Source organism: Astatotilapia calliptera, chromosome 2 (assembly GCF_964374335.1).
Source record: "Astatotilapia calliptera chromosome 2, fAstCal68.1, whole genome shotgun sequence".
Classification (NCBI taxonomy): domain Eukaryota; kingdom Metazoa; phylum Chordata; class Actinopteri; order Cichliformes; family Cichlidae; genus Astatotilapia; species Astatotilapia calliptera.
This window is the reverse complement of record NC_137423.1, coordinates 6,161,497-6,186,146: the sequence shown is the minus strand read 5'-3', so window position 1 is coordinate 6,186,146 and position 24,650 is coordinate 6,161,497. Positions and strand designations below refer to the sequence as shown.

General features: G+C 39.0%; 2 protein-coding genes and 1 long non-coding RNA gene across 13 annotated transcripts in view; 2 read left to right on the top strand and 1 right to left on the bottom strand.

Annotated features, from left to right (window-relative positions):
- rapgef2b (Rap guanine nucleotide exchange factor 2b) overlaps nucleotides 1-10,273 on the bottom strand; it is a 120,710-nt gene extending 110,437 nt beyond the window's left edge. For all 11 annotated transcript variants that reach the window (XM_026182865.2, XM_080304699.1, XM_080304719.1 and 8 more), the window contains exon 1: nucleotides 9,579-10,273. In XM_026182865.2, the coding sequence (XP_026038650.1) occupies nucleotides 9,579-9,647 (69 nt within the window). In that variant the 5' untranslated portion in view covers nucleotides 9,648-10,273. The remainder of the gene's footprint in view (nucleotides 1-9,578) is intronic.
- A 1,766-nt stretch (nucleotides 10,274-12,039) lies between these two features.
- Nucleotides 12,040-20,977, top strand: spmip2 (sperm microtubule inner protein 2). Its single transcript, XM_080289962.1, has 5 exons — nucleotides 12,040-12,239; nucleotides 12,726-12,955; nucleotides 13,247-13,305; nucleotides 20,187-20,252; nucleotides 20,887-20,977. The coding sequence occupies exons 1-5, from the start codon at nucleotides 12,176-12,178 to the stop codon at nucleotides 20,975-20,977; spliced, it is 510 nt and encodes a 169-aa protein (XP_080146088.1). The 5' UTR covers nucleotides 12,040-12,175.
- A 2,983-nt stretch (nucleotides 20,978-23,960) lies between these two features.
- LOC145430164 (uncharacterized) lies at nucleotides 23,961-24,465 on the top strand. Its single transcript, XR_013910607.1, has 2 exons — nucleotides 23,961-24,087; nucleotides 24,336-24,465. It is a non-coding gene; the product is annotated as an uncharacterized LOC145430164 (long non-coding RNA).
- Nucleotides 24,466-24,650: the final 185 nt, after the last annotated feature.

Below are 24,650 nucleotides of genomic sequence, written 5' to 3'. Positions count from 1 at the left end.
TAAACTTGCAGGAGCATCATGATTCTGTCATTATGACATGCTAGTCACAATGACAGAATCATGTTTCTGTCACCGGCTTGTGCTCATTGTGTTGTGCCGTACAGTTCAGACTAACGCCCCTTTTCTCAACAATATTCCCTTTCTTAGAGAGTTATGTATGGCCCTTTACAGTCCTTGTTTGCTTTCTCATTGGAGGGAACCAGATTACTCAATCACAAATAAGCAAATACCACTTTAAGAAGATTGCACACACATTAGCCTCTCAAAGGAACTGCTAGTGCGGTGTTATGTAAGCCTATTTTTGATACTTGGCCTTTGTTACATTGAGGCAACACAACACCTAAGGAGATCTGCATACTAATCGTGGCAAGGATGATTAATGAAAAGTGTTTGCCCTCAACAGGAGTGGCTTAAGTGTGAAGGAACTATAGGGCCATATGGGAAAACGCCTGGCAGTGGATTGCCGTTTGAGGTGAACCAAGTCAAGTGTCAATTAGCCTGGTCAAAGTCTGAGACGCTGATGACTGAATAAGTAATGCTCAGCTATAACTGACGTCACAACATTTAAAGAGAGGGTATTGCTGTAAGAGTGAGGAGGGGGGGGGAAAAATGGCGCCACAATGTCAGAGTGAAATCAATGTCAACAGCGCTGCAAGGGAAATGTTGCATCACAGCAGTAAATGTGTTTACACAAACTTCTCCCAAAGGAAAGAGCCTAAAAATTCAAAGCACACTCACAAGTTCTTTAGTTGAAGACCAGGAGAGACCATACTGATAATCTCAGACTGGCACCCAAGCAATCTTCACTCTGAGCCGTTAGAAAGAGGATGTAATTGAAGGTTCAGATCAAGCAAGCCAAAGATAATTATGCCCCTTCTTTCCAAAAGCAGGAAGCAGCAAGAAACTGTCAAACATTCCAGTGAGAATCAGATTACGTTGAGGCCTTGGTAATAAACAGACATTTTCCCTGATGGTTAATGGAAGGATGGAGAGCTGCAGAGTTGGAAACGTGACCAACCACAGGTTAGTCAAACCCTCAGGGACCAATTACAAAGATAAGGTTGCAACAAGACATATATCGTACACCAGTTTCCTCCACTGCACACAGGAAGTGGAACAACGGTATAACTAATCGCCGATTTAAAAATGGGGAAAATGTTTCGTTTTTAGGTCGTCCAGTTCTCCTTCCTGCTGGCAGAACTCAAGGTCTGCTGCAGCAGCAGTTTTCACTTTTGACAACAGCATCCATTAACCCAGACAGCTGTTTTTGCTCACGCTAGTGTTGTAATGAATCGCTTCTCTTAGCTCACATGGCAAGTAATCACCTGCCTACCACCAGCACAGCTGTTGATAAACCACAGTTTGCATGAGGCATGACAGGCCACATGAGGATCAAAGACACATCCAGCAAAAAGTGTTACAGCTGAACATTACAGCATCAGGCTCACTACACAGTCACACAGCCTTGTGCGTATGCCTCTCACACCAAGCCACTTCCCATTATCACTATGCATTACTTTGCATTGTCTATGTCATTCAACAATGTGACCAACATCCAACCCTGATGATTTCACTTTTTCTTCTCCCCCCCATTTATGTGCTCTAAGTGGTGTAGAATTATTATGGAATCTCATTACATGATGTTACTTCACATGGCATCACAAACTCAGTAATTGTGTGCGTGATGAGACAATGTTATCACTACTGTAACATGTCATTACAGCACACTTTCATTTAATTTGCAGTATGTGTGTGTTTACACTTTTGTGCTTGGGTTGGCGGGGTTTAAAGGCGCCATTTGATTCTGATGACTGAAGGTACCACTATCGACTGTTCCCCGGTTTAAAGGGGTCACTACTGTAGGGAGGTCTGTATATTTCGCTCCTTTTAAAAATCGTATATGTTAATTAAGCCATGTCAAATCTGCGAAATAACAAATCTAGATCATAAAAACAAAAAGGAGCTTTAATTACCAAAAAAAAATAAAAAAAAATCAAAGACACCTTCTCAATTACTACGTCAGCTACGACGGTGCTTTTTGGTGCAGTGAAGCAGGCTGGCAGTGTCTCACTGATAAATATTTTAAACCATCAGCTTAGGCAGGTGAACCATCACTAGAGGCAACGTGTTAATAAAACAAAGTACACAGACACACTGAGCGATACTATTATAGTGCCTGACTAGTTAGAGTAAAAGGATGCATTTTCGTAAGGGTGAAAACATTCAGACAAACAAATCTGAGTGAATGTGTTGCACTACAACTGATACAAAACTCTCCAAATCAAAGCATTCAAAAACAAATACAGCACTATGGTTTGTTCATATGCAGCTCCACTAAGAACATTTCCCTGATTTTTATCCATTGCTGCAATAAGAACTGTCCGGAACCGCCTGTGCCATTGTTACAAATAGTGTAAGGTATTAGCTACGTGGCGAACCAGTATAGTGGGATTTAGAGTTCACTAATCACACAAATTAATCAGCTCTCCATCTGATCCACGTCATGTCTGAGCAGTTCACCACGAGGAAGGATTATACAGTAGATTATACAGCAAAGTGAGCCTGTACTGTGTGTGACTGAAGCTAAGCAGCACATTCACTCAAAGTAGTCTGGCACTTGTTTACAACAAGGATAGTACAACCATCACAGACAAAGTAATTGTTGCATAATATAGAGCTTTAGATTATATCCAGAAGTACTCGGTGTTACAATAAGGCAAAGATCAGATTAACTGTGTTACCCAAGATTTGAGGAATTGCAAAACTTTCAGAGTACTAGATTTTTCTCAGCTCATGCTCTCTGTAATGTAGGCGTCACTTTTTCCCCTCCAAGTCTCCCCCAGAAAAGAAGGTTTTAATGGGCGCTGTAGTAAGTAGTGTAATTCAATAGCAGTCACGCAAATATCGCAGTCAAGTGGTTCTCATGCTAAGTTATGTAAAGACTGTGGTCACTCAGTGGCATGAGGTCTACTGCCTTCCGCTATAAAGGCCAATGGAATTCTTGGAGCCTCGACTCCATGACTGGATTGCTTTGCTTTAAAAATATCTCATGGAATGAAGCACATAAATTACTAAAACAATGTTTTTCACTAAGGTACAAATGTATAGCGCAAACCTGAGAAACCCAGGACTACACACAATCATTGAATTTTCCAATTAACACTAAGAGTGAGATAGCAATGATTTGAGACAATGCATTTTTCTGTAAGTACTGCAAAGCAGTTCAAAAAGAGATGTACCTGTCAACTGATCAAAGCAACCACTGTGATAACCTGGAGTGAGCCCTCAATGCAAAAACATCCAAGAGCACAAAATGAAATTAGCAACCACAAAGTGCAGAGTAAGCAACTCAAAAGCCAGCAGGGGTGTCTGGATAAACATTTCAGCCATTGTGTTGCATTAACTTTCTCTCACACTCCATTGTTGTAAAAGGAACACAGTTTAGCTCAAGGAAATCGAGGATACTTTCAACTTCTGTGAGATAAAACACTTTTTCAAGTGCCTCCCCTGAAGATGAAGTCTACCCACCACACTTGTTTTCGTGGGTCAAAGAAAAAAACTGGGTCGAGCTGCTGACAAGCTCCACAACAATGATATTTGATATGATTAGTGCTAAACCAGAAAATGAGAACAATTGATGCACCACTTTCCCTAAAAACATATGTCAAAATCTATTTTTTTTAAAAAAACAAAAACAAAAAAACATCACAAACTCGTCTCCAAATTCACCATCGCCGTTTAAGCACAGAAAGAAAAAGAAAACAAAATAAAATAAAATGTGCATGTCTCTGCAGCCTCAATGAACCAGAATGCAATGCAGCCACAACTCACATTTTTGCAGATCTACTTCCAAACAACTACTGAGCAAAGTACATCATTTCTCCCAAATTCTTCTCAGCTGGAAAAACTATCCAGACAAAATATAAATAAAACAAAGCAAAACCTAAAGCTAACGCCAAATCAGCCAAGTTGAAAACCAGCTGAGAATACACAAAAATTTAAATGACTTCACATATTATCACAGCTGGAATACAATCATCACCCTAATTAATGTCAAGCATTTCTTACAGGATTCATTTATACATCCCTAACAGTATTTTACATGTTCGCATAACTTTATTGTAGAAATACACCCCTATTACCCAAAAGCTGAAGAGCTTTAGCTATGGTGCTTTATAGAATAGTCAAAGCTGTTGTGTGCTTAATTTGTTTCAACCTTTGTGGTGCATTTAAACAAACTACTCTGGATTGCCATTTTCATTATTAGATTTTAGGGAGTAACTGGCACGCAGGGCTACACAAACATCCTGGTGTATTCCAGTAAGTAAAACCGCCTCAGGAATGTAAAACATGCCTGCCTTGTATTCAATTACGATATCAGACATTTATATGACCGATGGACTGTATAACATCTATAAATGTCATCTTCTTGCAGTAAAACGGGTTATAAGATCAAACTTTTTCATCAGCAGCATCCTATACAGTCATGAGATTTAAGTCTTTTATGATATATTCAATAGCTTTTATGAGTCTACCTACCAGCAGACAACGCTATGCTTTAGTGCCATCGCAACATCATAAAAAAAAAAACTAATGGGGAAAGAAAAAATAAAAAAAATAAAAAAAAGATGTGCACGTATGATTTAAATAAGTGAGTAAGAAACTGTGCCGGTCTTCTTTGAATGCATCATATGTTGGGAGGTCCCCCCCCCAGTCCTTCCTGAAATCATCCCCTGTATTTAAACTGGGAAATGTACGTCACTGAGACCGCGGTGTGTGTAACCACTTCAGTCTGTATGCAGTCTCCGCTTTCAACACAAGAATAACATGTGACATCACTTTACTTCTACAGGGTTACTGCTGCAGAGTGCCTGCAAACGCCAAGGCAAGCAGCACCTAAATATACAGGACAGACTGGAGGTTTGGAGAATTAGGAAACCTTGTGCTGCCTAGGAAGATTGCACCATTAAAACTTCTGCATATAAGAAATCGAAGGGGAAAAAAACACTACAGAAGTTCATCCTTGTTTTTCAACCAGTGATTGGGATTTAAATTGATGTTTCCATAATTCTGACATCGTTACAAAAATAGAAAGGTAGCTAGAAAACAACACCACACTTCAAAAAAATAAAAACAAAGCTTTGGGGTTCTCAGACATTCTTCCTCCTCTAAAAGCATCCTGACGACTTTCCTCTTCCTGACTGCGCTAAGCAGGATGCTGAGCGCCAGGGTGGGTTTGTCCATATTAGTCATTTTGCAGTCTGGCAAATGCTTTTATAATCAGCCATAGGTAAACTGGTTAAAGTGGTAAAAGCTTTGCTGCATCAAAAAGAAATTTTTTTTTTTTTAAAAACTACTGTTTGTACTTGCAAAGCAATCGATCATAAATGTACACATTCAAGATCATAACACATTCTAAACTAGTGACTGGACTATTTTACAATCAGAAACACTGAAGATGTTTGGACTGGATTGACTGGTTCTTTACCTTACTAACTGCAATTTGCGAGGCTAAATAATGGCCATTACATTCACCCAAATTCATCCATCTTCCCCCTAGTGTCTCTTATAAGGTCACTGCAGGTCTTCTCTGATCTCTTATGCTGATCCAGAATATGTGGAAACAATGCAAAGTAGGCAGCGTGTCCTTCCAGCTATGTGACTGCGAAACGGGGTCACAACAGCAGAGGACTGTTGTTTGTGGCCTTTAGCTTTGCCACCTGGCTAAACAAGAGGAGAGATGTCAGTCCTGCATCCATCTACTTGCTGAAAATAAACCAGAGCCACAACTGCGCACCACAGAAAGACACGTATGTGCACATTTTGGTTCCAGCAAAACTAAATGAAGTGATATCACTCATTAATTCATTTTCAGTCTGTGCAAGCTGTCTTTCTAAATCTTCAACCCAGCTAATTTCACTGCATTTATAACCCATTTTAAGTGGCCAAACAGAGACACTGAATCCACTTAAATGAAGTTTGCTCTTGAAGATTTTGTTCAATTTAAACAAAAACATAACAGAACTTTATAAACAAATGAAAATCTCACACTTCTTATTTAAAGGTCAAAATATTTAGGAATAAAACTAAAGAAGAAAATGTTTGAAAGTCTTACAATAACTGAGTGATGGTGTGCGTATTTGTTAGAATATACTGGGCAAAAAAATTAAATAACACAATGATAATGAATGGAATATTAAAATTGAGCTAATTAGCCAAACATGTATGCCTTTGTCCTCAAAGACTTACACATCAGTATCTCTCCTGAAGCTGGCTCGCTGTCATTTGTACAGAGATCAAAAAATAACAGACAGTCATGAACTAAAGCAGTAAAACCACAGACAAACCCGCATTTTATAGTGTGTAAAGGAAATCCGTCAACAACAGAACTAAATCAAAATGCCTGGATTGGGAGAAAAGTTAGGATCATATGAACAGAACTAACGGAAACAACACAACAGTGCCACTGGGAGCAAGTCTCAGAAAAACAACGCGAGTTTCAGAAACAGTGCTTTAACTGAAGGGAAGTAATTCTCTGTGTAGCATAGGTTTGAATTTGTATATAAAAGATATCAGATTTAAAAAAAGATATCACAGATCAAATATCCATGTCATATTATCTTAATTTATGTCACTGCTGGAAAAAAAGCAATGCTTCAGAGAGAAAAATGCATCCTTGTCCTCCATCTCCTTCCCTCTTGATTATTCTTTGACCTTAAATGTCAAAAATTCAGGGCTCTTCCTTCCCTTTACAGTGCAAAAATATATATAAATAAATTGTGCAAAGGACAGAGAGCAACAGTGCCGGCCAGAACACTACCTGTCAAGTGGTCAGCTATTTAACCTGCCGTATGCTATAGGTCAAATCCGACTGTGTGGCGAGTCATGAGCGATAAAGACAGATCCCTCTAACTGGTGGCTAATCCTGACAGAGAGGTCCTGCCAACACCATTAGGATAAACTGCGTGAGCCAGCACAGTCCCGAGACATTTGAAAGGAACACTTGGGAAAGGTGCTGGTACAGAAAAACAATGACAATGTAGCTGCAGAGTCATAAGATTTCCATATAGTGGTTTCTGCAGAAAAAGCAGAGGCTTTCCAGGAGCTTTTATTCCTTTGGACTTCTCTGTAACTGTAAAACAACATGGATGCATTCAAATCCTGTTACAATGTCCCAAATGACACCATCATTCTCAATCACAGTCGCTGTTAAAATTGCCCTAGTCAGCCTTGCTGTTCATTTTTCTTCATTGCAATGACCTATGGGATCTGGGAAGCATTTTCCTCCTTCCAACCTGTCACTCACTCACTCAGAAGTGCAGAGACTTCCTACAGTAAAGCCCTCTGGGATGAAATGTTTGCATACTTACACAGCATGATTTGATACCGTGGCTCCAAAGTGCTCAAGGACCAGAGCCATACCACTGATTTCTTTTTTATTATCATTTTACAGAGTCTTCCAGAAGGTCATATTTTATTGAAGTATTTTAATCTGACACTTTTCAAGCCAAGAAATTCCAAGTGCTTAATATCTTCTCACATACTCTTGGCAAGTTAGGACTGCCTCATAAACAGCCCTTTGAGATGGCCATAAATAAAGCTATGCTGATGTAAATTCTTACAGGTGGGGTTGCAAGTTGAGGCGGGTTATGCTTTAGACATAGATCTTGAGAGGATGCCAGATATAGGAAAAATGTTTTTGTTTTCGTTTCCTGAGAAATTTTTCAGAAGAAAAAATAGATTGACACAAATTTTTAAATTAAAGCTTCTCAAAAATGTGAAGCATTTCTTTACAGACAAGAGAGTTAATTCAAAATATACTGATCAATAATAAATGCTTATCATTAAATGGTAACAAACCAATCTTAGATGAGCACAGCTGCTAGTGAGACAAGCCAAATTCTTTATCCAGTTTCCATCACCATGTTGGCATCTGTCACCCATACAAATTACAACTTGCATAAAGCTGTAAAGACCATGAGCCTAGGGCAGTTAATGTGACACCAGTGACACCATAATTGTTTCCTTAATGTCAGACAGACATGGGCAGAGGCTGTGCCACTAACTGTAGCTCTCTGGTTCAAGTGATGGACTATCGATTGTCCATTATGTGTAAAGCTTTTGGCACCGGAGCCGTGGAGACGGCTCAAATGAAATGATTTCAGCTTCACAGCCAAACTGGATTTATATTTGATCTCTGCAAAAATGCAAAGCATAACGTCCTATATCTGATACCTTACCAGCCTGGGTGTGTACAAGCATGTGCAGCTCAAAGGGTCACAACCACAGCCCACAGGATTTGCATGTTCAGGCAGGATATGGATTGCACTACAAACTTCTCAGAGGTAGGACAAAAACGTAACAGTACTGAGCTTTAGACACAAGTAGCAGGGAACTGTTTGGAAGATTTTTTTCCCTCCTGATTTTAACTGCAGGACAAGAAAAGCACCAATGTCTGTCCATTCCCACCACAGAAACTGTGTGACAAAACATTAATGGACCACTACTACTAGTCGGTGAAGCGGTATCAAAAGTAACCTATAGGATAGTCATCAGAAGCATTAGTCTGTCAACGTCTACCATAAACCGGCGTAATGTCCAAATTTACAGCCCAGTATCGTCCACGCGCTATCTGTGGATTAGCCTCTTGTCCTTGACTTTCATACAGGGATGTGCCTGTAGAGTAGGTATGGGGCGGCACTGGCCCTCAATGTACTTCCATCTCACTTAAGTATTTGTAAGTTATTTTGGATGCATCTTTCGTTCGTTTTAAAAATAAATCTATTACTATACCATGTTGGTGTTTTTTAAATTATTATTATAGCGCTAATGCTGCATCTCCACCTGCAATGTTAGTGTGATTTACGCATTAATGCATCAATTTAAAAAAGTGTATATGATTCAGCACAAACATGTTTTATTTACTATTTTAAGGCTAAACCTTTGTAATATTACAGTAGAGGATTATGCATTTTACATATGTTCTTAGTCTGAATACTTCCTTCCCTACTGTAACATTGTTTAAACTTTTCATGTGCACCATCTGCATCAGGGCAGTGTGCTGTCTGACTTTCCGCCCAATCACAGATTTTCTACATCCTATTCATTTCTGATCAAACGGATTTCCTCTGGGCTCCCTTGCCCTTTTCTTTGTCTCCTTTGTGTTATTCTCTTTTAAAACCCTTACATATATCTCTGCCACCCTTATTATTTGGATTTTGTTGCATGCAAAAAAAAATCAGTTTTGCAAGAGACGACGTTTGCGACTTGCAGAGATGTAAAACCACAATACACAGAGCGATGCTATACGCCACAGGCGGGTTAGAGTTCCACCAATGGCCGCAGCTCCTGTTACATTAAGTAGCCTTGATTATCTCTGCTGATAGAGGGCTTAGCGGGATGTAGCCGCTGAGACGAGCTGAATGGCAACAGTTGCACTCAGAAACACTGTTTAACTGTTACACTTTAAAATGTTGCAATGCTAAAATGTTGCAACAAAGTGACAAAAAACGGCGGAGGCTACTAATTTCCATGAAAATCCAATTAGCAACAACATGCAATGAATAATTTCTTCTGACCTGTTGCGTCCGTTCAGCCGGATTCTTCATCACAGCCTGCCGAAAGCTGTTATCCACGTAAGACGCCATTGTTTTGGAAGAAGCCGTCTAGAGGATGTGGAATTCCTTATCCTTAAAATTACCTCTATCCAGGGGCAGGATATATACAAAACAAGTCCCCCTATTGTCTTGCTTTATTCTCGTCGCCTGTGCTCAGATGCTAGCGGGTAAGCTGGGAGTGCCCTGAGCCAGGCCACGACTGGAGCCAGACAGCCGAGCAGTCTCCTCAGAGTGTCTGTCTTTCTGCTGCCCGTGCCGAATCCGGCTGCCAACACCGGTCCCCACCGGGGAGGAAACTTCCTTTAAAAGCGCCGGTCAAACTCCCCCTCTTAAGAGTTATTTTCTTAGCGTAGAAAGTGTTGTCCCTTTATTCAAGCCAGCGTTCATTAAAGCCATTCCTTGTCTCTTCAGCATTCTGCTCTGCTAGCGACGGGGGAGAAATTCCATGTAAGGATCCAGCAAACAAAAAAGTGAGGAAATAGCAAGCGGCTAACCCGTCAGCAACCAGCTCACGCCCATTATCAGAGGAAGACTCCCGTCCTCTCACTGAGAAAATCTACTATGTTTGCATTTTGATGGAGCTAAAAGTCAAGATAGAGCCGCCGCCGCTCTGCTCTGTTGTATGCCACCATGGTGACTGACATACCGAGAGCATAAAGACCAGCGGAGTTACCAGTGGACGTTACTTACAACCTTTCAAAATAATACCCCCAAATGACGCTAATAAAAAGACAATGAAGGCTGTGGAAATTTTAGGCAAAATATACATAAATAAATATGCATTTGGGTGTGTTTTGCATCATTTTCCTCACTTTTATGCAAGGCTTCAATGCAAAAATTACCTTTGTTTATGACCGTTTTTAAAGAAAGAAAATCAGTCGAGTCCACCTATATCAATATAGTAAGCTGTTATAGAGAAATATTTTAGTTTCTTCTTTAAATGTGCAGGTTTTTGAACAAGGTTATTATTTTCCCTACAAGTCCGCTTTGGTTAAGAAATCGTGCTGTTCTGTTTTGAAGGGACCACCGTGGCATTTCCTGTCTGGCTGTTGTTGTATTTCACTTGACAGAGATTATTGTCACAAGGAGGCGGCTAATCATGGGCGAGTCCATTTAACAAAAAAGGGAACGGAGGGCGTAATGTGGCAAAAAATTATGCTTTGGCTCCACCAAGTGGCTCAATGAGGGATTACAGCTGTGAGAAAATACGAAAATATGAACCTTGGTGTATAATTCATTGTTATTTGATCAATGCAGTGTTTCCTTCCTGTTTTAAACAAGCAGCTGTACCACCCTTATTGATGAAATCTAGCACACACCCTGAAGACTGAGTTGCTACCTAGGTTATTCACTCCAACATCCTTCAAAATTAAAGTCTTGTTTAGACCAAAATCCAGAAGACAAAACATTTTTCTGTCAATTTCAGTCCAAAGCTGATCTGCAGGTTATGGTTGTACTCCAGTGTCAGATGGGACATCTTACCCTATTAAATGTGTTATCCCCCAGGGGTCTGTGTTGGGGCCACTTTTATATTTTCCATTTCCCTCCCCTTTGTATCCATCTTTGAAAAATATAATATGGCATCACTGTTATGCTGATGAAACATAGTTTTACCTCTCATTTACAGCAGACTGTCTGTGTTCACCAACAAGGATGTTTAGCTGCCTTGATCAATGAATTGTGAAAAGTTTCCTTAAGAGTTCCTTCGCTCTGTTAATAGTCTGAGGAAAGTGGTTTTTATGCTTTACAATTGGATTACTGTAACTCCTTGTACACGGGGTCAAGCTTTTTCAAGATTCTGGCTTGATTAGTAAGCCCTTAACATTTAAGCTTTACAAAACTTTTCTGCCTTGGCGTAACTTAGATTATTATCTGCTCTTTTTCAGTTCCCCGCTCACGTGGAGTGGACTTTTTCATTTGCTTTACAAAGATTCTGAAACAGTTTTTCTTTTCATATTAAATCAAACTGTAAAGACTTTTTCAAGTCCACTTGATACCCTGTTATTTTTGCATTCATGGTTGGTAGTTTCATTGAGTTTCCGAATAAATGAATACATTTATTTATTCATTCATTCATTCATTTCATTTCATTGTGTAATTGGCTTTTCACTCTGTTATTTGCAGTTTGTTTATCTCTGCTGTTTGCGTGGTTGCTATGTGCTTAATAACTATACTCTTTTCATTTGGTATTTCATTGCTTCATCAACAAGGTTTTGTTTTTATTATGCAGCAAATGGAAAGCTGCTTTTTAATGTACTTAATAAATAACAATTAATTTACTTATAACCAGGGACAGGATATATTTTACTTAATTTTACAGGGCTTGACATAAATAAATACATAAATACTTCATATAAATAAAGGAGTGAATGGGCATAGTTCAACACTTAAAGTATAATCTGCCTTTAGGCTGTAACTAGGATACAAGTAATGATTCCATGACAACCAGCCATGGCCCTGAGGACAGAGCAGACTGCTGGGCTCATGTTATCACCCATGGGTGGCCATTATCTAGGTGTATCTAGTCTGCAACTAGTCCAAACATAACAGGAAGAGAAATGATGCAAAACAGTGAAACAACTGCAGGACAGCCACAGTATGGACAGAGGATGATTTTTACAGGTAGGCCGATGTATGCAGAGAAGATGCTTTTATTAGTTTCTTCAACTCACTAAAGTTCTGGGGGATCAAATTATGAAGTTAAAATTAGAGCTGAAGCAATGTCTCTGCTGCCATATCTATAATACTTTATGAGTGTGAGTGTGTTGGAATTAATAAGAAAGTATTTGCTGCCAGATAACTGTAACCCAGTTTTCTGTAATTGTGCTTTAAACTGCACACCATGGTTGATCAATTATTAAACATTCAAGGAAATGGTGCATGTCCAAGCAAATATAGCTGCAACTGGACACATGATGGCACTATAACCTGAACCAAACTGACTATTTGTGCCTGTCTGTGTTTGTGTATAATATAATAATATTTATTAAATCACCTTAAGTTGAATATAGACTACATTTTTATGGTACTTAAGTTTATTAAAGCTGTGAATAAAAGCTTTGAGTTTGTTTGTATTTTTTTTTTTTACCTGCTTTATCCACTCACCAGGTCCAGATGGAATCGGAGACTATAGGCCAAGATCCAATTACTTTACCCGGTACATCGGTGTGGGTGCCACATCACCTGAGGCCACAGGTGACCTCAGTTACCTGTGCCGAGCTCCACCAGATGCCCTCCCACCCATTCCCAGGCAGAGCTATGTGGGGGAGGTGGGCTGGGGATGGCAATATAACCAGCTGTTAAACAGTGGGACGCTGCTCAGCAATATGCAAATTAAGGTGCAACTAAAATCTACCGTGTGCGGCTTATGCAAATGAATAAGCAGAGGCAGCATCTTCTGTTAATGTGCCACAAAGTCACATTGAGATTTAACTTTGAGAAACTCTGATGGACAGATGATTTATCAGCCTTGTGACATCATAAATATTTATTGCTATATTTTTGTTAAGTCGCATATTTTTAACCATTAATGAATATTTTTCACGCAGTCTTCATTGTGATCAATTTATAAATTGAATCATATACACGTTCAAAAAATATTACATTAATCTTCATTATTTTTTTAACAGAAAACAGACATACGGGCATCGTTGGAGAACAGAGTCACTCAAAAGTTTCAGAGCACAAAGTAAGATAGAATGCCTTTTTCCTTTGCTCAGAGAGCTATCACACATGTGTGCTTTGTTATGTGGATACGTGAGAACATCTCAGGTTTGCACTGTGTTGAGTGATTGTAAGTTATCTACCTCCACATTCATAATGTAACACTTCCACTTCATCAGGAGCATGCAGCTCCCCAAGCTCTGTAAAAGAAGTAGGCCAGACATAAACAGACACACAGACGTCATAAAAACAAACAGGAGGTTTATGTTATTCTTCAGCATTTTTGGAAACAGTGCCGTATCAAAAATTCAACATCTTTGCATTAACTGGCTTAAAATTATATTTATTGGTACAGTAGATAATCAACTATTTAAGAGCCAAAACAGTGAACAGAATCCTGTAGATCTGCTACAACCATAAAAAGTAGGGTGACCAGATCTCAGCAAACTAAATGTGGTGCAAGGAGTTGGTTTGTGTGGGACACGTTACTAATACTGAAGGGTAGACTGAAATGACTGAATGTCACATTACAGGACACCATATTTTACTTTGTGGCAAATAAAAAAAAGTAACTATAGCAAAAACTTAATGTGTTAAAAAGGAATTTAAAAAATGAATTTTCTCTTATCCGCTCAGGATCAAAATGACTAGAATACTTTGGCAATTCAAGGCTTACTCCCAGACGGCAAGGTGTTCAGGTTCTGCTGCTGCAAAACAAGCCCAAGGCTGAGGCTGCATTTACCTAATTTTAACACCTGCAAAGGACCATGTGATTTTTTTCTGTTTTCATATGTTTAATGGGATAAAGCAAGACCTTAAAAAGTGCATGTCTCCCACTGTGGGCTTTTGTAAACTAATGGCCATTAAAATGTGGGACATCATCTTTATTAATGAGACTGAGGAATAAAAATGCTGTGCAGTGCCTCAAAGTAGGTCATCTCATCTTTGTGAAAGGCCCAGTTTGAATATATGATTGATTAAAGCATCTAAACAGTTTGCTAGACGTAATAAATGCAGAGAATTAGACTATGGCATAGCCATCAGTTCAGTATTTACAGGAGAGTTTTAGTGGCATGATGGCAGTGGTTAATATTAAAAAACAGGACAATATATTTGTAAACCAGATGGGAAGGCACACAAAAAGCACAAAGCAAAGATGAATACATTAAGTCAAGAATGAGAAACAACAAAGGAAAAACAAAACCACTGTGTCGTGATATCTTAATGACAAGCTGGGAACAGACAGACACACATTAAGAGGCTAAGCCAAATGACACTTTTGATTTCAGCAAGGAAATATTATTCATATATAATGGAAAGCCATTCCAAATCTGGAAAATACTTACAAAGAAACTGTAATATTGTAAAAACTAGCTGAACAGCACCCATCTGATCAGCCACTGGAGCCACCCAGATTTTCCCTCCTTCATTGGAAAAAAAAAATGTAATGTTGAAATGATCATTCCAACTATGAAATGTGCACATTTATGGAAATTGTTCCTTCCACAGCTCATAATCCCTCAGAAATGTCTGATAGCTAGTTTTCCGAAATCTGCCAACCAGTAAGAGAAAACATAAACTGTAACATAAAAACAAATCGAGACTATACATCTGCCCAGGGAGTGGAGTGAGGACACATTAGGAACCTCAGACATGAAAACACAACTTCTTAAAGGAGCCATTGTAGAAGAATACAGCAGACCAGTAAAATGTACTAAAAATTATATTTGAAAGTTTTAATAAAAAAAAAACAAAAAAAAACATAAAACAAAAACAAGAGATAAGGTGGCATGTTTTCAGAAGCTTCAAAAAGACACAAGCTCTAGGAGATGAGAGGGGGCAAAGTAAGTTAAAGATCTCGTTTAAAGGAGAATTTGATATGCTAAATGATTTGCAAAGCCAGCAAACAATATGTCAAAATGCAGAGTGCAAGACACAGCTGATCACATTTATGACCATTGATGCAGCTCAAAAAGCTTCTCTCGGCTGTGCATGCAGCTACTAATCCCTTCCTTGAAGAATCCTTTCAGTAAAATATGTGACATGCATGAAATATTTGTAGGTGGTTGTTCGAGGAGAAATTATCATTTCAGAGTCAGGCTTTGCTATAGCACTGCACACTGGAAATGTGCATAGTCCAAGCCACAGACTGTATATAATACAGAAATAGAGTTTTAATTACAACAACATGTTGGTTCAGGCATGCACCAGTTAAATTCTGAAAAGAAGGGCATGCTTTTATTTTTCCTAAGGCTGACAGTCTGAGAACTGGCACATCTATAAATGTGAACTAACTCATATAATACAGAAAATTGTGCTAGTGACCTTCCATGAGGCTCCAACAGCTCCCAACCATTACATGTAAATGTTGCTTCAAAGTAATTTTCTCATTTTATAATTTCATCTTTATACTGCTAGAAGTTCAAAATATGAACAATTTTTATTCTTTCTTTAGAAAATTATTATTTTTCACCATCCTACTTTTTAAAATTTCACCCTTTAATAAAAAAATATTTTCATATGAACATCCTGTGCAGTGACAAAAACGACTCCCCAGGGATTTAATAGGAGTTAAAGTCAACCACTTTAACTATTAGTCTCCTGCCTCAAACCTCAAGCCTGCACATGTTTTTGTAACAAATAATATGTTCTTTTTGAAGCTGTATGTGATGTAAAAGTGGTTTTATTAGGAAAAATCAATGGCCTACATGCAGTGTTGGGGAGTAACGGAATACATTTACCACCGTTACGTATTTAAAATACAAAATATGAGTAACTGTATTCCGTTACAGTTACCGTTTAAAAAGGTGGTATTTAGAATACAGTTACTTTGTTGAAATAAATGGATTACACGGCGGTATTTTCCTGTTTCATATTGTGGCGGGTCAGGACTGTTTGGGTTTTGTTTGAGTGCTTCCTTTACATGTGTGTGTTCCTTCTTTTTTCCTTCAGGCTTAGAGGGAACATGTTCTGCCCGGTGGTGTAGGGTCCTAATTACTCCAAGTTTGTGTTCCAGATGGTGATGGGAGTCAAAGAGGAGGTACTGGTCCGTGTGTGTGGGCTTCCGGTAAACCTCGATGCTGAGGTTGCCATTCTCTTCAATGTGTGCAATGTGCACAGCGCAGTCCAGGAAAAATGGTAAATGGCCTGTATTTATATAGCGCTTTACTAGTCCTTAAGTACCCCAAAGTGCTTTACATATCCAGTCATCCACCCATTCACACACTGGTGATGGCAAGCTACATTGTAGCCACAGCCACCCTGGCGCGCACTGAGAGGCGAGGCTGCCGGACACTGGCGCCACTGGGCCCTCTGACCACCACCAGTAGGCAACGGGTGAAGTGTCTTGCCCAAGGACACAACGACCGAGACTGTCCAAGCCGGGGCTCGAACCGGCAACCTTCCGATTACAAGGTGAGCTCCCAACTCTTGAGCCACGATCGCCACGGAAAGGCAAAAAGTTGTCCTTTGTGTCTTCCTTGGTGAACTTGATGTTTTTATCCACAGCGTTAATGTGCGCAGTGAAGGATTCCACTTCTTGTGTCTTGATTTTGACCCAGGTGTCGTCCACATATCTGTACCAGTAGCTGGGCACTCTTCCTTTGAAAGAGCCAAGAGCCTTTCTTTCCACTTCCTCCATGTAAAGGTTGGCTACAATAGATGACACGGGGGAGCCCATGGCACAGCCATGTTTTTGTCTGTAGAAGCCTTCGTTGTATTTAAAGTATGTTGTGGTGAGGCAGAGGTCTAACAGTGTGCAAATCTGATCGGGTGTGAAGTTGGTCCTGTCTTCCAAGTTGTTTCCTGACAGTCTCCACTGCCTCCGTGGTGGGTATGCAAGTGAAGAGAGAGACTACATCAAAGGACACCATGGTTTCATCTGGGTCCAGGGTAAGTTTCTGGACCTTTTCGGTGAAGTCGGTGGAGTTCTTGATGTGTGTGGGGTGTTCCCCACAAGAGGGGCAAGGATGGTAGCAAGGTGTTTTGCCATGTTATAAGTGGCTGAGTTTATGCTACTGACTATGGGTCTGAGTGGGACAGCTTCCTTATGGATTTTAGGAAGTCCGTAAATGCAGGGTATGGCATCCCCTGGGTAAAAGCGGTGATATGTAAGGCGGTCAATGATTTTGTCCTTTTCAAGGTCCTGAAGGCAAGTTATAACTTTCTTTTTGTAGCTGCTTGTGGGGTCTCGCTTTAACGCTTCGTAGGTATTGTTGTCACTGAGGAGAGTAGTGATCTTTGTGTGGTAATCTGTAATGTTTAGGACCATGGTGCATCTTCCCTTATCAGTTGGTAAAACAGTGATGTTGTGGTCTTTGCTCAGGGAAGCGACGGCCTTCTTTTCTTGTATTGTGAGGTTGGACGGAGGGACTTTGGCACTGGAGAGGGTGGCCGAGACTTTCATCCTGATTTGCTCTGCTTCTGTCTGTGATAATTTATTAATCCGTATGGCGGTTTCTGTGGCTGTGATAAGGTCCACTATGGGCAACTGTTGCGGAGAAATGGCAAAATTGAGTCCTTTGGCTAATACTCTCTTTTCAGGTTCAGTGAGATTCAGGTCTGAAAAGTTATACCCGTTATGTGTCTGTGAGCGCAAGGAGGGAGAAAAAGGAGAGTGGAAAACTACGAGTTGTCATCGAGCAGAAACGGGAGCTGGAAGCATGTAAATATAATAATAACCACTGCAGCCAAGAAGAGTGCCTGACCAGCCCAGTTGTAAGTAAGCTATTAAGACTCGACTGTACACTGTGTTCGTGTTTCTCTCCGAAACAATAAGTTCCGTTGGAGCAGCCTCTCCAAGGAGAGAGCCTCTCTCTGTCTCTCGCTAGCAAAGTTGACCCAGACAACAAAGTAAAGCTATTTTTCGGCTACGAGCCCGACACGGAACCTGAAGTATTAGCCAGAGGTCCCTTTACTACGTTTCGGAGCCGCGGACCTTCAGTAATAGTAATAAATCATATTCATGTAGTTGTAAACAGCATGATAATATCTTAAGTTATCCAAATACTCTTATTGAGTAACGTAACGGAATACATTACAAAATACATTTTGGGGCATATATTCTGTAATCTGTAGTGGAATACATTTTAAAAGTAACCTTCCCAGCACTGCCTACATGTGATTTTCTGTTAAAATGACAGAAAATGTTATTTTCAGAAATAATAATATACATGAAACAGCGACAATCTGAGTAAAAGGAAATGACATCTCACTCTTAGAATGAAGGACCTCACTGTTAACGTTTGATTAAAAAGCTTGTGAAAAGGTTACACTTTTCACATTCTTGAGCTTAAAAGAATCTTGCGGGAAAAACAGTTCTTTTATTATAGCAATGTACGCCTTTACTCACTGTAATGCACAATGAATTTATGAACATCCTTCACAGTGTAATCTGGGATAGAGAGCTTTAAATAAGTTTCTCTGCAAAAGTTCTGACAATCTGCTTCAGGCATAAAAACTTGTCTAACGGAGGGTTCCATCCAGAAAATAACAGTAATCACAGGTTTAGTATTGTTTATCAGAGGTCCCGCTCCCTTCTTAGAGTGTCACAGATATAGACTTTTGATTCTTATTTGAGCAGCACCTGGTAATCTGTCTCTATAGCAAAAACGATCACATCCTTATATCTGGTGTAGATAACGGTACAGATTGTTTACTGCAAGAGAAAACACCAATTTTTCTATAACAAGCCACACAGACATCAATTTCTTGGGGTCAGCTGCAATTTTCAGGCAATATCATCGTTGCAATAGGATGCTCTAAGTCTCACACCCACATAAAGCCATGTGGCGGTTGAGTTCACTTGAAAAAGAAAAATGTATGCACACTCCAAGAAACAAAACACTCCACATATAGTAAGAGTGGAAGGCAGAGTCAAAATCTTCAACATGCGGGGGCTCCAAAAGGTCTTTTCTGGTTCAGAGAATCTTTGAAGAGATCTTTGATGTGATCACCAGTTAAAAACAGTCTGATCAGTTTTTCCCCATAGGTCTAATTAAGTGGTTATTACATTTCAGGGTTATGATACATAAAATAAATAATTTCTTATGAAGTTAAAATGTATCATTTATACATAAGACCCGAATCACACTGTAGAAATGACTGGAAGCAGATTCTACCCACGCAATTAAACATTAGAATCATCCAATAAAGAACTTATGAGAAACATGCAGTATTCATATGAGTGTAACAGCCAGGATTAAATTACCCCTGTCTATCGTGACATGTCAAAACTATTGCGTGGAAGAAAAAAGAATATTTTGCCAGCAGAATGATAAAGCATCATGTATCATTTTTTGAATCATTTTTTTTTAATTCAATTGCAGAATTGGTAAGTAAATTAAATACGGCAACATACGGTAGCCATCTCATATCCATATAGCAGCACATATGTTTAAAATGTATTTTTAAAACAAAGAAATGAGAATGTATGCATGAGCACACATAAATCAAACTGCACTGTGTATTAAAAGTTCATCTGTGGATTATGCATTAATGAATTAGTAGATTTTGGACTGTTAATTGATGGAAGATTAGACTAGCAAACAGAAACAAATAATTAATTGTAAATTATTTTAGCATGATGTTTTCTTTTTTCATTCACGATTATGAAATGAAAAAAACAAACAAACATCAAAGTGTGACTTTTTGTTCAGCTGATTGAATGAAATATTAGCTTAATATAATATTATGGCCGGTGGTTGTCTGATCTCTTTAAACAAATATATCCAATGAGTGTGACCTAATATGATAAGATGATAATTGCACTACAATCAGGCAAATAGCTATTTTTGTGATATATGGCTATAAATTAAGAGTCGGAGAGCATATCTGAGAAGTCCATAGTATAAATAGTGTTTTTAGGCTCAATGGTCCTGTTGACCATTAACATCTGTTATCTTGTAGCTCAGCTGATAGCAGAGGAGGGACAAGAGTGAAGGTGAAGGGCCCAAATGAGACTGGAAACACAAGGTAAGTTTAAATGTATATACTCTGACCACAGGCAATGATTGTACACCATACATCTTTAATAATGTTAAAAATCAGAAATGGATGCACACGTTTCAATTTATTTTAGGTTTTTTTTTTATCCACAAAGTTTAAAGAATTATACATACAGGTTGTTGCCGGTTGTTCTGGTATATTGTGCAAAGCGAATGAAATAATGAAAAAAGAAAACTAGCTCCAAATTTTTCAAATTCACCTCTAACCAATAGGTAGACCAGGGGTGGGCAGTCTCAGTCCACGAGGGCCGGTGTCCCTGCAGGTTTTAGATCTCACCTTGGGGAAACTCGCCTGAATCACATGATTAGTTCGTTACCAGGCCTCTGGAGAACTTCAGGACATGTTGAGGAGCTAATTTATCCATTTAAATCAGCTGTGTTGGTTCGAGGACACATCTAAAACCTGCAGGGACACCAGCCCTCGTGGACTGAGATTGCCCACCCCTGAGCTAGACCATTGAAACTTGGATATTGGATCTTGTCCAATTGTCCAACAGGACAATGATCCCAAACAGACATCTGAACTGGTTTCAGAATGGATAAAGCTACTGTTATAGTTTTCTGGTTATGATGTCCTTGAAGTCTGTTCCTCTTCTGTGTAGAGGGCCAGGGTCAGTTGAGCTCCTTCTCCTCCCTCTGGGGCAGAGCTCAATCATTATGCTGCCAGATATACTGGTTCCTCATCAGATCTGAATTAATTCCCAGTACTAAAGGACCAGTCGGTGCTTCCAGAATCTGCCAGATAGTCTGCTTCTACCAAGCATTATCCTTGTCGGGCTCAAGAGCCAGTACACTACCTGTCCCTTTGAATTAGTCCACTCACTATGCTCTGTCTCTGGGTACCCCCACTTGGACAACCTCCCAGCAACAAGTAGGAGAATCACTATGACACCATCCATTAAACTCCCTGAAGAAGAAGGTAAAAACAAGGAAAACTGTGACTCTTATCGCCCAATCTCTATCTTAAATGTGGATTATAAATTATTTACATCCATAATCACAAGACGCTTAGAGCCATTTCTCCCAGATCTGGTGGATGAAGACCAGACAGGGTTCATTAAGGGGCGACAGACACAAGATAATATACGACACACATTGCATATAATTAACGAAGTTAATAAAGAGAAAATCCCAACAGCCTTAGTGAGCTTAGATGCTGAAAAGGCCTTTGATAGAGTCTCTTGGATATTTCTTTTTGCTGTTTTGAAAAGAATGGGCTTTAACAGTACCTTCATCGAGTGTGTACAATCCTTTTACCACAGGCCATTGGCTAGAGTTAAAATAAATGGGGACCTGACAGACAGTTTTGAGCTCTTCAGAGGAACCAGGCAGGGTTGCTGCCTGAGTCCAGCCCCTTTTGCTCTGTATATCGAACCTTTGGCTCAGTATATACGGCAAAGTGCAGACTTAAAAGGGGTTTTAGTTTCTAAAATTGAACAATGAATAGGTCTCTTTGCTGATGATATAATTATATACCTACAGGATCCTGACACGACCTTTCCTCGGTTGATTAAAGCATTAAAATATTCAAAACAAATATAAATTAAAATGGGATTCAAATAAGATCAAATATTTAGGTGTCTATCTAACTAGCGAAATAAATACACTATACGAGGAAAATTGTGTAAAGATTAGTAATACAATCCAAAAAGATTTGATTAAATGGGCTCCACTTGTCATGGACCTTAGCTCAAGAATAGAGGTAATAAAAATGAATGTGCTTCCTTGACTACTGTATCTATTCATTTCATTGCCAGTCCATATACCAGATGCACAATTTGGTAGATGGGATAAATTAGTTAGTAGATTTATTTGGAAAGGGACAAAGCCAAGAATAAGATTTAAAATACTCCAATTAAGTAAAGAAAAAGGAGGACTTGCCCTCCTGAATTTCAAGGAATATTTCTATGCAGCCCAGCTGAGATATATTGATTACTGGTGTTCACCGGATTACAACTCAAAATGGAAGCATATGGAGATAAATTATTGCTCATCATGTCATCCACAAGCAAGATTGGGAGAAGAAACTATCCAGTCTACGAACACAAATCTCATTACTGAATTCACTATTAAACTCTGGTGGATTATAGTGAAGAAATATAGAATTATAGAAGACTGTAAATTGCTGATTTGGCCTGCATATTCTTGAAAATTCCAAAGTGGACAATGGGATAGTACATTTTTAAGATGGGTCAATAAAGGAATTACAGCAATGTGTACATTAATAGATGGGAAAACATTCAAATCCTTCGAGAATCTACAGAGACAATTTGGACTGGATAAATCAGATTTATTTAGGTATTTTCAATTAAGACATTTTTACAATACAGAAATTAGGAAGAAGCTCTTGAGAGAAGGAAGCCATATAATATAAATAATAACAGGTGCATATAAAAATCCTCCATTAAGAATTTTATCGAAATTATATAATGGCCTGCAAAATTTGAATAGGAATGAAACATTATATATCAAACAAAAGTGGGAATCTGAATTACATCTTGAGTTGTCAGAGGATGACTGGCGATCCGTATGTCTCACACAGCATAATTCCACCAGCTCTAGACGATGGAGAGAATATGGCTGGAAAATGTGATTAGGTTCTTTATTACTCCTTATATCAAAAGCAAGCAGCTGAAAACACCCCAACGATGCTGGAGATTATGTGGAGACTGGGACGCCAATCATTCTCATGTGTTTTGGAAGTGTAAAAATATCAAACCTTACTGGGAAAGCATTGCAGTAACAATGAAGAAAGTGCTGGGGTATGACGTGCTGTGTGAGGCACGAGTAATGTATTTTGGAATATGGGAAAATGTAAGAAAGGAGGACCATTACTTGTTTAAAATTATGTTGTTGTCGTCAAGCAAAAAGGTAATAACAAAAAACTGGCTGAAAAGTGACCCTTTAAAATTGGAAGAATGGACTGATGTAATCAAGGACATATATATAATGGAGAAAATGACTTACACTTTGAGACTGAAATCTGACAAACACCGAAAACAGTGGACAAAATGGATAACCTATAAGACTCACTCAGCCCCATAAGGCAGGGACCTCTCCTCGTTGTTTTTTTTTCTCTCTTCCACAGATTAGGTGTCCTTTATTCCTTTTAGTTTGTTTCTTTTGTGTTCCTTTTTCATATTTTTGTTTGCATGTACTATAAAATTGGAAAAAAGTACAAAATAAAAGGTTTAAAAAAAAAAAACAACTCCCTGCATCTCCCTTGAAGGACTGAACTAACTTCTCTCTCCTCTCTCTCCCTAGCTGAATCCTCTCCATGAAACCAGCATCCTGTTCAATTCCCCCTCTGGCCATCCTTTCCCCAGTGCTTCCGTTGAATTAATGAAGTCCAGAAACCTGTACCACTGTCCATATCATGTATGCTTCAGAAACCTCCACTATGACAGTAGCTTCATATTAAACTTCTGGAATGGCCTCAACCTTATTGAAATTGTTTTGATTTAAAAGCAGGATTGGTGCCAGGATACTAACCATTTAAATAAATTCTACCAGTTCTGCCAAAAAAGGGTCAAATATCCAGCCAGTTTTGCCAGAAGCTTGCTGTTGGCTACTGAAAGCAAGCAGTTGAGATGAAACTTGCTAAAGGACATTTAATCAAATTTTAGTGTATATTTGAGACTGTAATCTAGACCCTGTGTGGAAAATTCAGAGTAAATTCAAACGTTAATACCCATTTCCTGTTTGTTTGTTTGTTTTTAAATGATCAGAGATGTATGCTGTAGAATCATTCCAGGAAAAGGAACAGTGGAAAGAAATCATTAAATGTCTGACTATGACTAAATGTAAGGCTAAATGAGAAATTATACTAAGTACATGCCATTATATGTTATCACTTTAATAATGTATTAGAGTACTAGTCCTCTTTACAGAAATTCATAATAACAATGAAACTTGTCACACTTTCTTTAACATAAACGATGTATTGTAATACTAATACTTAATTTCCATAATTTAAATTAGATACTTAAAAATGGTTGCACAGTCATTTCTAACTTCCCGTCTTCTCTCTTCTGATTCTTTTCCCTCTCAGTACAGGAACCACAGGAGGATGCAGCTCAAAGAGTCACTGCAGTGAGACAGCATCCTCCCTCTGAGTCTCATCTCCCTCAGTTTTTCAGGTGTTAGCCACTTTTATTCTTAATAAACCAAAGATATGCTTATGCCTGGTCTTTGTGGTGTTTTATTTATGCATTTGTTGTTGGTCATATGCATAGTTATAGTTAAGATTGGCTTTAAATTAAGCCAACTGTTGGTGTCAGTGGTCTGACTACACATGTATACTTTTATCTCTGAGTGCTGAATCCATGTGCAGCACAACACACAACAGCGGAGACCGGTGATCTCG

Bases quoted from the DNA above. Each gene is read 5' to 3' on its own strand.
- spmip2 (XM_080289962.1), top strand. From the start codon at position 12,176: ATGATGCAAAACAGTGAAACAACTGCAGGACAGCCACAGTATGGACAG. The intron at 12,956-13,246 runs GTGCAACTAAAA...TTTTTTTAACAG, and splicing joins TCAGCAATATGCAAATTAAG to AAAACAGACATACGGGCATC. The intron at 20,253-20,886 runs GTAAGTTTAAAT...TCTTCTGTGTAG, and splicing joins AATGAGACTGGAAACACAAG to AGGGCCAGGGTCAGTTGAGC.